A 13,429-nucleotide genomic window follows, 5' to 3' on the forward strand; every position below is an offset into this window, starting at 1 on the left:
TGGATTTTCTTGTTTTATTTTCTTTGAAGTCATTTCGCTTCTCATCCAAGAAGCTTCTTCAACTCTGACTGAATGGTGGGGAATGGAAGGATTGATACTCCTTGCAGACAGCTGGTCATTTGTGTCCTTTCTGAGGGTCGTTGAGGCCACTTGGATGTTTATCTGTGTCCTCATGAATGATGTTAATGGTTCCTGTAGTCTGCAATTCCCCCCCCCCCTGGAAATCCATTCTTTTAGCTATGCAATTTGGGATGAACCCCCTTCGAATGGTGTGGGAGTATGAACGGATTCCCAGGAAAAATTGCAGACTGCAGGAACCATTCGCGCTATTCAGGTAAACATCCAAGTGGCCTCAACGACCCTCAGAAAGGATGCAAATGACCAGCTGTCTGCAAGGGATATCAATCCTTCCTGTTCCCCACCATCCAAGTCAGAGCTGAAGAAGCTTCCTGGATGAGAAGTGAAAGGTCTTCAAAAGAAAAAAAAAATCCAGAAAGTCCAGTTGCCTCCTGAAAAAGCACGTTTTGGGACTGTCCTGGTAACCCAACAACACGCGCAAAGACACAAGTCTTCTGCTGTAATGCTGCTTTCCTGGAGAAAGGATTTCAAAGTAAACAGCGAAGATCAAGAACAGGATCTATTCAAGTAGAACGCCCTGCAGCCAATAGCAAAGAGTGACAAAAGTATTGTCTCAAGTATTTTGAGGGCAAAAGGTCCTATACACATTTTGTCTATTCTTTCTTTAAAGTCACCTCCTAAGTCAGTGGTTGCCAACCAGTGGGTCAGGGACCACTGGTGGTCTGTGAGAAAATTTTGGTGATCCGCAGAGAAATGTCAACCCCCCCTCAAAGCACCCCCTAAAGTAATTAATCCAGGCTGCGTGGGAACACAAGGCTTGCATTCGCTTGCGTTGCGAACAACACGAGGTAGTGAGGGGAGGAGGGAAAGGGCAGAGGGGGGGAACTTGCCCCACTCGTTCCACATGCCTGGCCTGTCCACCGGGCTGCTTCTTTCCACTTCTTTCTTCTTCTGCTTTTGGCTGCACTCAAGGAAAGCAGCCAAAGTCTTTCTTTCTCTCCCCCAAACTCTGCCAGAAATGAGTCTTTGGGACCCTGCAAGGCCTCCTGCTCCAAGAGGCTGCGCCGGCACGACAAGATCTCACAAAGACTCATTTCTGGCGGAGTTTGGAGGAGAGAAAGAAAGGCTTCTGCTGCTTCTGCTGCTTTCCTTGCATGAAGCCAAAAGTCTCCCCCCCCCCGCCTTCCGAGAACGGAGCTGGAGATGGTAATCCTGCAATCTCAAATAAAGAATGATCGGTTGGAAAACGGGGCGGGGAATTTTCCTGCAGACTTTTTTGGGGGGGATTTTCCCAGGGTCTCTGGTCCGCAGGTTTTTAAAATGAGTTTGGTGGTCCCTGAGGTCCAAAAAGGTTGGCGATGCCTGTCCTAAGTTATCTGCTGCTCTGCCACCTGTTTCTGCCCTGAATTCCTTAAATTAAGGCAACACAGGTAGTCCTCGACTTACAACAGCCCATGTTGCGACCCTTCAAAGTTACAACGGCAGGGGAAAAAGTGACCTACGACCATTTTTCACACATGATAGTTGCAGCGTCCCCATGGTCACCAGATTAAAATCCGGATGCTTGGCAGCTGACTCATTTACGACACCCGCAGATATGTGTGATCTGCTTTCGCGACCTTCTGACAAGTAAAGTCAATGGGGGAAGCCAGATGCACTTCAACAACCCTGTTATCCATTTCACAGGTGCAGGGATTCCCTTAAGGAATCATCCTCTTTTAACGACCCTTTAATCCCTTTGCGGGACAGATTCTGGGCAATTGAATGGAGCTGAGTGTTTACTGGCCGGATGCCTTTCCTGTTGCCAGTGCGGATTTCCCCCCCCCCCCCCAGCAGATATATTCTCATCGTGCCCAGAGAGAGAAATATCTGCCTCTGCCTAGGATCGAACTCACACAGCCTCCCAATGGTGAGGCAAGAGCTCCAACCACTAGGCCACCGCATCACTCTATGATTCACTTCAATGTGGCAGGAAATGACGCAAAATGGCGCTAAAACAAATTTCTCACTGAGCAACTTGAATTTGGGGCCCCGTGGTGGTTCGTAAGCCGAGGACTACCTGTATGGTGTCCAGCTCCCCCTACAAAGACTGCTAAGCAAGGTGAAGGCAAAAGGGATTAGACGCATTCTCCTTTCCCCAGTTGCGCACACTACAGCTCAAGGAAGAACAGGAAGACATCGTCTTGGCTTCCTGTGATGAGAGACATGGATGGGACATCCCTAACCAAAGCTGAGCCATGTCGGTTTCAACTTGTCTCAGACAGAACATCTTGATTGAGAACTGGGAGAAGCTAAAGAAAGCGCAGAAAGCTAAGACGAAGGAGAGACAACCCAGGAAGGAGATGATCGCCAACGGACAATCGTTGCTACAACAAAACCCCACAACTATATCCAGTTACTTCAGGCATTTTTTAACCCTCTTGTGCTTCTGTATCCACAACTTCATGTAGTGGACTTCCAAGAGGCGAGCCTGCAGAACGGAGATCGGGTCAAAGGGGTTGTTGGAACGCAGGTCTAGATGATGAGCTCCTTCTGGAATCATGATGGCAACGAGTGTGTCTGTGATGTTCTTTGTCACGCCACCTCCAGACCAAGGATCCAGTCCTCCGTTGCTGGCAGAGAATGGAGAAGACAGGTGTGAACGGCACACTTTAACATTTAGGAGAAGGCAGAGAAACAATAGCAGCACCATAATTCCATCTCAGATCAAAATTTGGTTCATTTCTCTTTTATCCTTCCCTAGTTATTTATTTTTATTTTAATTATAAGAACACAACACGGTGTAGCCGTTCTGGCATTACAATTGTTATACATGTATACATTTTACTTCAGCATTTACAATCCTTTTTTTAAATACATTTTTTACTAATTATTATAATCGTCATATTTACTTATGTTCCAACCTTGCCTTCTTCTATGCAACCACTGATAAAAATTATTCCACGTTTCATAGTACTCAGATTCTCCCTTATTTTTTAATTCTAGGTTTAACCTTTCCAATTCTCCACAAGCCATAATTTTCCTTATTATCTCTGTTTCTGGCGGTACGTTTTCCTTCTTCCAATATTGAGCATATATTATTCTAGCCGCCGTCAACACATGTACTGTTAGATAAATTAAATCCTTCCTATATCCTTCCGATATTATTCCTAGGAGAAAAAAATCCGGCTTCAATGGAATATACTCTCCCACCACTTGTTCTACCCATGTCTGGATCAGTCTCCAATATTTTTTTTTGCAGCTTTGCAGGCCCACCACATGTGAAAACACGTGCCTGATACATCTTTACATTTCCAACAATTTGGAGATAGACTTTTGAACATTTTGGAAAGCCTTGCTGGCGGAAGATGCTACCTTAAAACATCTTATAATTTGGGTTGTTTCTCTGAGGGCATCTCTCTCATCAAGCATCGTGAATTATGACATCAACACTCAAGAATCAGAAGACAGTTCTTCCCGTACCCGCCCCAGTACCTGATCATTTTTCTTTATTTACATCCCATCTTTTTTAATATTTTTTATAAATTACTCAAGTGGGCAAACATACATAGTGCAGGTGCAGTGAATTAGAATGCTATATTGCAGGCTAACTCTGCCGACTGCCAGCAGTTCGATCCTGACTGGCTCAAGGTTGACTCAGACTTCCATCTTTCCGAGGTCGGTAAAATGAGAACCCAGATTGTTGGGGGCAATAAGAAAATAATGCTTCTACACTGCCCAGTGTAAACTGCCCAGGGAGTGTTGTAATGTAAAAGCATTACGGGGCAGTACAGTATATAAGTCTAAAGTAGAGCTGTAGTGGTGCAGTGGTTAGAATGAAGCATTGCAGGCCGATTCTACTCACTGCCAGGAGTTTGATCCTGACCGGCTCAAGGTTGAGTCAGCCTTCCATCTTTCCGAGGTGGATAAAATGAGGACCCAGATTGTTGGGGGGCAAGAGGCTGACTCTGTTAGAGAGGGCTTGTTGTGGCCCGTTGCTGACAGCAGACTCAGACAGTGAGTAGGTTGGGGAGGAACATGGGCCAGTCCTGGAGTCTGGGGAAGGCTCTGATGAGTGCTCTGCATTGGAGGCAGAGATGGGTCCAGGGCCATCTGATAGTTATTAGCTGCCTTCGGAGTCGGAGATCAGTGGGGCAGAAGAACAGCTGGAGCCTGTTCCTAGTGTGCGCATGCACAGAGCTGCCAGGAGAAGGGAACAGTTAAGGAACAAGTGTCGACTGAGGAGTAAGGGCAAAGGTAGACAGTGAATGGCCCCTCCCATAGGAAATAAAGAGGAGCGAAAGGGGAGTGGTTTTTGCAGGAGACAATTAGTTCAATTCATTAGGATGAAATCTATTCCTGATCCTTTGCCAAGTGATTTCTGCTACAGTGTGGCGTTTGGAAGATATTGGCCTGGCAACTCTCCAAGCCTGATAAAGGTCTGTAGTTGTGAAATCTCATGAAAGACTGTTTGCTGAGACTTTGCTGGAGAGGAATTCCCTTTAACCTAAATCAAAGGGGTTTTTATTGGGACGGGGAGTCTGTTTCACGATCTTGGGAAAGCTTAGGTCAGAACAATGCTGCTGATGCTGTGGTTATGTACACCAGAAACTCACCTGAAAACGATGTTACTGTGCGCACTTATGTTTTTCCCACCGTAAAAGGTGGGAATCCAAGAAGGGCGGGGTCGTACGCCCCAGGTTTTGAAACACTCCTCTGAGTAAGCATGGAAGTCCCATTTCTGTGGCTCAAACATATCGTTGATACCGTCCGAACACATGGGCATCACCATCTCAGTGCAGGCCTTGTAGACGAGAAAGGAAACAGGAGGGCTTAAATTTTATAAGATCCTGGCTTGGAAGAGCAATGTCAGAGAGACAGAAGTTCACATGTGAATCCCTTAAAATGTGAACTCTTAAGATTTCTTTATTATTTATTACATTTCTAGGCTGCCACCTGACTAATAGAGCTGTCGTGCCCCCATCGGAGTCTGAATCTGAGGAGGAAGACGAACAGCCGACAGGGAGTGGGAGTGTGGCTCCTTTGGCTGTGGAGGAAACTGGGGAAGGGTAAAGTCCGGCTGGGCAGAGCAGGGGAGAGGTAGAACAAGGGAGAGGGAATTCAGAGGAAGACCCAGGCCCATCCCCTCTTCATCCTAGGGCACACTGGGAAGAACTGAGAAGAGAGCAACGTGGGTTGCTTGGCTTATGAGGGAGGAAAGGGCCCTGATTCCCTTCACAAGGCACACCTGGGGAGGGAGTTTAAAGGAGAGGCAGTTGGGAGGGGGTTTGTTGGAAACAAACGTTGAGTTTATCTTGTGTTGGTTACTGTTATAAGTTCCTGGCATCCTCCCAACTGGTTTGATTTACTGCTTTGTTACTCCATTTCTGGAACTCCTTATCTTGCTCTGCCGGATTTATTACCTTATTTTGCCTTGTTGGATTTATAGTTTAAAGTTTTCAGTTTACAACGTTTGGACTGAAATATCTGCAGCCAAAGGCTGGTGCAGGTTCGTGGGTGAGTTTTTCTCCAGACTGGAGAGTAACCGGATCATTGGGGGCAAAGTTGGAGCTAATAAAGAGACGTCTACTTATTTTCTGGCTGTGTTGCCTTTGTGTCACACCCCCCGGTCATCACAAAAATGCTTAAAAAGATTAGAACAAAAAGTTACAAAATTAAAAAAAAATGACTATGACTTTTACATTGGAAAAAGGGACACCTTACACCATGATTGCCATTCACCCACCCCTCCCATTATTGCCATGATGATTACGGGGTGCACACCCACCTGGTAAGACCAGCCCCGAAGGCCCAGACTTTGAGTAGTAGTCTGAGTTAAGTTCAAGCAGGATGCATGCCCCGTGTAGTTGTAGTAGATGTTTACAGCCTGGAAAATATTCTGTAGCAACAACCTGTCTGGCAGTTTAGGGTTTTTCAGGTATTTGCAGATAACCTAGACAAGAGAACAAAAAAACTAATAGAGAAGAACAAGAGCCACCCCAAAATAGCAGAAAGTTACACAATGCAATCCTGCACAGAACAGCTTATTCTTGGCACATAAGCAAAGTACAGGTAGTCCTCGACTTGTGACCCCAATGGAGCTCAAATTTCTGTTGTTAAGTGGGACATTTGTTAAGAGTTTTACGAGCTTTCTTGCCTCGGTTGTTAAGGGAATCGTCGCAGCTGATAAGTTAGTAACGTGGTTGATAAGTGAATCTGGCTTGCCCATTGACTTTGCTTGTGTTCTGACCCACGGTCTTTTCTAACAAATCAAACACAATCCAAAAGGAACAGAAACCTTGCAATGCTTTTACAAAATAATTGGCTGTGATAAGCACAAGCCTTGCCAAACTGTGCAAGACTTGCCAAGAGATAACAGACAAGAAATAATTTTGCAAAATAAGAATCTTCAAATACAAACTCAGGATACTGGAATGTCCATGAGGCTGGAGTTTCAAAACGTCTTTGCCTTCTGCAAAGTATGTTCGTTTCACAGGTGGCTTTTATCTTCTTGAAGGAGGGGCCATTACCTTGCAGCCTTACTCCTGAGTTGCCCGTACTGCTGTAACTGCTCTTTCCTCCGAGCAATCCTGCGTGCACGTGTACTTGGCATAGGCTCCTTGGGAACCTCCTCATCGCTGCTGCCAGCCCCCACAATCTCTGAAGGCAGCAGCCCACTCCCTAATGGTCCTGGCCCCTCATCTGAGTCCTCGCTCTCCTCAGCCCTCCGCACACCTGCTGCCGGCTAACCACAACAGCTTGTCAAAAGGTTGCAAAAGGGGGCCCCATGACCTTGGGACACAGCAACGGCCATAACATGAATCCGTTGCCAAGTATCTGTAATTTTGATCACGCGATGATGGGGGGTGGGATCTCTTACTTCTTTGTCCTGCCCTCAGTGGTTTTCTTTGAAGATATTTTGCTTCTCATTCAAGAAGTTTCTTCTGCTCTGACTGGATGGTGGAGAATGGAAGGATTTATATTCCTTGCAGACAGCTGGTCATTTGCATCCTTTTAGAGGGTTGTTGAGGCCATTTAGAGGTTTAGCTGTGTCCTCAGGGTCACTTGAGTAGTGCAAATGGGTGTGGAGCCTTCTTGGAACTGCCGAAAGGACTGTGTCATGAGGACACAGATAAAACCTCCAGGTGGCCTTAACGACTTGCTAAAAGAATGCAAATGACTGGCTGTCTGCAAGGGATATAAATCCTTCCATTCCCCACCATCCAGTCAGAGTTGAAGAAGCTTCTTGGATGAGAAGCAAAACGTCTTCAAAAGAAAAACCGGAAAGCCCAGTTGCCTCTTGAAAAAGCACCTTTGGGACGACCATGACCTGGATGTCTGAGAATCTCCATAGATATTCAACCGTTCATTCTACAATTGAGCCTGCAGACCTTTCATTATCTTTGTGGCTCTTCTCTGCACACTTTCCCAAGGTCTCAACATCGTTTTTGTATCATGGTGACCACAACTGGACATGGTACAGGCAGTCCTTGATTTACAACCGTTCGTTTAACGACCCTTCGATGTTACATCGCTGAAAAAAGGGACTCGATTTTCACACTCATGACCGTTGCGGCATCCCCCTGGGCACGTGATCAAAATTCGGATGCTTGGCAACCGATTCGCATTTATGACGGTTGCAGTGTCCCTCGGGGCCACATGTTTCCGTTTTGCAACTTTCTGATGAGCAAAGTCAATCCAGATTAAGTGAATCCAGATTCACTTAACAACCGTGGGACTAACCTAACAACTACAGCCATTCACTTAGCAAGTGAGTCATAAAATGGGGCAAGACTCCCTTAACCAATGTCTCAGTCAGCAACAGAAATATTGGGCTCAGTGGGGCTGAGGATTACCCGTATTTCAATTCTGCAGGTAACCGAATTAGACTGGAATCACAGTGAGGGAAGGGTAGCCAGAATCCAAGTCACTTCGTCAAATCTGATGACGTTTAAATTGAATTCACATTAAACTTAAAACGTCAAGTTGTCAGCAAGATCTGGGCTGCCTTGAGGGAGGGAGGGAGGGAGAAGGTTTAATCCCTTAATAAGATGATTTCTATCTTTTCCCGGTTGTCCAAATCCATTCTCAGCTGGAAGATGCAGGATTTCCCAAAATTTTTCGGCTCCTGCAGGCAGGCAATACAGAAGTTAAAAGAGCTGCTTTAAGAGGCTGCAACTTTTATGGAGAGCAGTGGGGAGAGGATGGGAACAAGAAAGAGAAAGACAGAGACAGAGAAAGAGAGACAGAGACAAGAGAAAGAGGAGACAGACGCACAGAGAGAGCCTCCCATTTCCACAAGGGTACTATTTCTCCCCACTTCTCCGGCCCCATGACTGAAGAGGATTAAACCAATGTATTCAGCCAGCTGAATGAATCCACCTTTTTAGCTTCTCAATAGCTCTCCGGAGCTCAATCTCAGAATAATCACATTAGTTTGGTCACTGAAAACCCTCTTTCCAAACAAAGAAAAAAAGAGAAGTGACTGGAAAAAGCTTACGCCACCCAGGGAAACTGAATACGTTAGTTTTTGTTTTTTTTAAAAAAAGGATTTGACAAAAGAGAAGAGACCCCCTTCTTGATTTTAGACCCCGGATGGATCGGAATATCTCGTGAAAAGGGAAGGCCCGCCACCACCATTTCATAAACAAACAAACAAACAAACCTCTTTATAAAAAAGGCTGTGAGCACCAAGGACACCCATAAAGCTCAAATTATAATTGGCAAATCTTAACAAGCCAGCATTCAAGGGTTGCTTAAAAGAACAAAATCTGAGAGCCTAAAAAACAGAGTTTCTCCAGCTTCGCTATTTTAAAATGGGTGGACTTCACTTCCCAGAATTCCTCAGCCAGCAAGCTCAATAGAGCAATGTTGGCCCCTTCAAGGCATTTTTCATAAATTTAGAGTAGAGTAGAGTAGAGTAGAGTAGAGTAGAGTAGAGTAGAGTAGAGTAGAGTAGAATAGAATAGAATAGAATAGAATAGAATAGAATAGAATAGAATAGAATAGAATAGAATAGAATAGAATAGAATAGAATAGAATAGAAATAGAAATAGAAATAGAAATAGAAATAGAAATAGAAATAGAAATAGAAATAGAAATAGAAATAGAATAGAATATAATTCTTTATTGGCCAAGTGTGATTGGACACAAAAGGAATTTGTTTTTGGTGCATAAGCTCTCAGTGTACGTAAGAAAAAAATAAAATACATCCATCAAAAATCGTAAGATACAACACTTAGCGATAGTCATAGGATACTAATAAGCATCAAATTATACTAGGAAACAAATAAAACAATATAAATTGTAAAGATACAAGCAATACAGTTTTGGTCATAAGTGTGAAGAGATAGGTAATAGGAAGGATGAGAAGAATAATAGTAATACAGTTTTACTAAGTAGTTTGACAGTGTTGTGGGGATTATTTGTTTAGCAGAGTGATGGCATTTGGGAAAAAGCTGTCCTTGTGTCTAGTTGTTCTGGTGTGCAGTACCCTCTAGCATCGTTTTGAGGGTAGAAGTTGAAACAATTTATGTCCAGGGTGTGAGAGGTCTGTAGGTATTTTCACAGCCCTCAGTATTCAGATCTTCCATGGAAGGCAGTCCTAATTACTCCTAATTTTCTGCAATCCTAATTATCCTCTGGAGTCTGTGTCTGTCCTGTTGGGTTGCAGAAGCAAACCAGACAGTTATAGAGGTGCAGATGACAGACTCAATAATTCCTCTGTAGAACTGGATCAGCAGCTCCTTGGGCAGTTTGAGCTTTCTGAGTTGGCACAGAAAGGACATTCTTTGTTGTGCTTTTTTGATGACGTTTTTGATGTTAGGTGTCCATTTTAAGTCTTGAGAGATGATAGATTAGTTTAATTTGGCTGCAACTCTTGGTTTCCCCATTAGGTACGATCAGTCCTTGAGCTACTTAGCCTTCTGTCTTGCTACATATTATATGAACGAAATGGCTTTTGCTGTCCCATGGAATCAAAAATAACTTGAGAAACAAACAACTCGATGCAGGTAGCCCTTGACTTACAAACCATTCACTTTGCGACTGTTGAAAGTTACAACGGTTCAACGTCACTAAACAAATGGTTATAACTCAGGGACTACAAGCAGTGGTGTGGCCAGCTCTAAAAGATCTGCAGAAACTCAGCAAGGGTGACAGGACCTCAGAACTCCAAAGCCACCAGAACATGGATACTTTTATTCATGAGGGAACCTGCTCTCTTTTTGGTTTTGCTCAGGAATTTAATTTTGGCGCCTTCTGGAAAAGGCCAATTGCGGGGTTGAGCCATAGAAAAAAAACACTTTAGATTCAGTTACCTTAACTGGCCAGGCAGGGAGAGGCTGTAAGAAAGCGGCTTCATACGGATAGTCTACCATGGCCACGTAAATCCATGTCTCTCTCAACCATTCTCTGAAGTTGATGACATCTGTCGTGGATTTCAAGGGGCTGCACAAACAAAATGTGTGGGAAAGCCACTGCAAACCTTTCTCTAAAGAGAAAAAAAAAACATATATATTTCAGTGTGTGAAAGAGTTGAGGGCTGTTTGGAAACTGAAACAGTATTTGCTGTGTGTGTGAGCAAGAAGGAGAAAACAAGGAGCCTGGGCGTGGCTTAACTCAACTGTTCTGTACTAAAGCTGCTCGGTGCTGTGAAACTGAAACTCCTCTCCTCTGCTTGTGTTTTGCATTTGGAACAGATTTCTTTTCAGACAGGGAGGGGCAGTAGAACTCTTTAGCATCAGAGTGTGTTAATAATAATAATATAGGAAATACTAATGGTCTGATGGTCCTTTGGAAAAATCCTTTCTTAGTGAGCACCTAGAAGCCAAGAAGAACATACGTGCCAAATTTCAAGTTTGTAGGCTTTACGGTTCTGGAGATTTTGTGATGATGCAGTGGTATTTCGCTTTTAAATATATATAAGATATAAGTTATAAGTTATAAGACATAAGATATAAGATATATACATATGGATCTTTGGTTATTCGGGTTTTCTCCGCGTAAAATTGGAAGTATCTAGGCGACGTTTTAATGAAGTCTCATTCATCATCTTCAGGCTTGTGTCTTTGGCTTTGTGCTTTACTTTGTGCTTTACTCTATATATATATATATATATATATATATAGCCTATATATATATATATATATATATATATATATATATATATATTTGTTTTCTTAAGTTTTACGTGGTACTTACATGATGGCATTCAACAAAGATCCACGTCATTGTAGTTGTGCGAAAACCTCAGAAGATATATATATGATGGCAGATGCCATTCATCAGGCTTCTGCCTGATGATGGCAACTTTAAAAGCACAACTACAATGATGTGGGAAAATACCCGAACAAAGTTGAATTATATATATATATTCCCAGTAGACAATCACTTGAATATGAGCCAGCTGTGTGCAGCCGCCAAAAAAGCTAATGCAATCCTGAGTTGTATAAACAGAGGCATAGAATCAAGATGATGTGAAGTATTACTATCACTTTATAAAACCCTAGTAAGACCACACCTGGAACGCTGCAACCAATTTTGGTTACCATACTACAAAAAAGATGTTGAGACTTTAGAAAAGAAAAAAAAAAAACAAAAAAAAAAACAAAACCCAAGAAAAAAAAAAAATAAAAAAAAAAGGCCTGAAGTTTTGGGGCCTAAAAAAAAAAAAAAAAAAAAAAAAATAAAAAAAAAAACAGTAATATTTTATTATTTAAGCGAAACAAAAAAAAAAGAAAACAATTATTCATCCAAACAACATATGAATAAAATTAATAATTAAAAAAAAAAAAAAAAAAAATAAAATTATAAAAAATCACAACAAAAAAACAAAAAAAACAATGGAACAGCTGGCCACCAGAAATCATGGGTGCTCCATCACTGGAGGTTTTCAAGAAGAGATTGGACAGTCATTTGTCTGAAATAGTATAAGTTCTCTTGCTTGAGCAGGGGTTGGGCTAGAAGACCTCCAAGGTTCCCTCCAGCTCATTCTATTCCATATCAGAGTTACTCAACCTTGGCCACTTGAAAATGAATGGACTTCAACACCCAGCTTAGCAATTACTCGTTAGCTTCTTACTTGTGTCAGCAATACGTTTAATGGCCGCCCAGGAATTTTGGATGGTTTCCGAACAGCCAATCCCGCTTTTTTTGAAATCTTCAGTCACTATCTTATCGAAAGAGCCACAGGGAACCAAGTTATCGAACTGCCAAATAGGGGCCGACGCAGCCAGAGCTCTGCAAGCAAAGAGACAAAATACAGGTAATCCTTGACTTACAGCAGTTCGCTTAGCGACTGTTTAAAGTTACAATGGCGCTGAAAAAAAGGGACCGATGATTGTTTTTCACACTTATGACCATTGGTCATGTTATTTACATTCGGATGCCCTAAGTCATTTAGCCAACTTTCATGCCTAAGGTGGGACTAGAACTCACAGTCTCTCATGATTGGCTCAAACTCACTCAGAGGACTTTCATGCCTATGGCGGGATTAGAACTCACAGTCTCTCATGATTGGCCCAAACTCACTCAGAGGACTTTCATGCCTAAGGCGGGACTAGAACTCACAGTCTCTCATGATTGGCTCAAAGTCACCCAGAGGACTTTCATGCCTAAGGCGGGACTAAAACTCACAGTCTCTCATGATTGGCTCAAAGTCACCCAGAGGACTTTCATGCCTAAGGCGGGACTAGAACTCACAGTCTCTCATGATTGGCTCAAAGTCACCCAGAGCAGGGTCTCCAACCACCGGTCCGCGGACGGTACAGTCCGCGGAACAAGTCCTACCGGGCTGCTGGTTTGCTGGGCGCCGCCATCTTTTTGATGAAAAAGTGCTTCCAGTGAGCTTTTCGGGTAGAAAGCTCACCGAAGCACTTTTTCATCAAATAAGCGCTATCGTGAGCTTTTTCCAGGTAGAAAGCCATTTCTACCGGAAAAGCTCACGAGCGCTGGCGCCATCTTTTTGATGAAAAAGTGCTTCGGTGAGGTCACGGAAGCACTTTTTCATCAAAAAGATGGCGGCGCCCAGCTGATGCCGGTACCGGGCCGCGGCATAAAAAGGTTGGGGATCACTGACCCAGAGGACTTTCATGCCTAAGGCGGGACTAGAACTCACAGTCTTTCATGATTGGCCCAAACTCACTCAGAGGACTTTCATGCCTAAGGCGGGATTAGAACTCACAGTCTCTCATGATTGGCCCAAACTCACTCAGAGGACTTTCATGCCTAAGGCGGAACTAGAACTCACAGTCTCTCATGATTGGCCCAAACTCACTCAGAGGACTTTCATGCCTAAGGCGGGACTAGAACTCACAGTCTCTCATGATTGGCTCAAACTCACTCAGAGGACTTTCATGCCTAAGGCGGGACT

The 13,429-nt window shown here is 43.5% G+C and overlaps 1 protein-coding gene across 1 annotated transcript in view; it reads right to left on the reverse strand.

Annotated features, from left to right (window-relative positions):
• Window positions 1-211: 211 nt before the first annotated feature.
• Window positions 212-13,429, reverse strand: part of PRCP (prolylcarboxypeptidase) — a 45,598-nt gene continuing 32,380 nt past the window's right edge. Inside the window, exons 5-9 of the mRNA XM_087966086.1 lie at window positions 12,140-12,297; window positions 10,377-10,549; window positions 5,846-6,010; window positions 4,674-4,861; window positions 212-2,690 (exon numbers count right to left, since the gene is read on the reverse strand). Of these exons, the coding sequence (XP_087822212.1) occupies window positions 2,474-2,690; window positions 4,674-4,861; window positions 5,846-6,010; window positions 10,377-10,549; window positions 12,140-12,297 (901 nt within the window). The 3' untranslated portion in view covers window positions 212-2,473. The remainder of the gene's footprint in view (window positions 2,691-4,673; window positions 4,862-5,845; window positions 6,011-10,376; window positions 10,550-12,139; window positions 12,298-13,429) is intronic.

Source organism: Notechis scutatus, chromosome 5, assembly GCF_049901735.1.
Source record: "Notechis scutatus isolate UNSWTSFEM ecotype Mainland chromosome 5, rNotScu1.2, whole genome shotgun sequence".
Lineage (NCBI taxonomy): Eukaryota > Metazoa > Chordata > Lepidosauria > Squamata > Elapidae > Notechis > Notechis scutatus.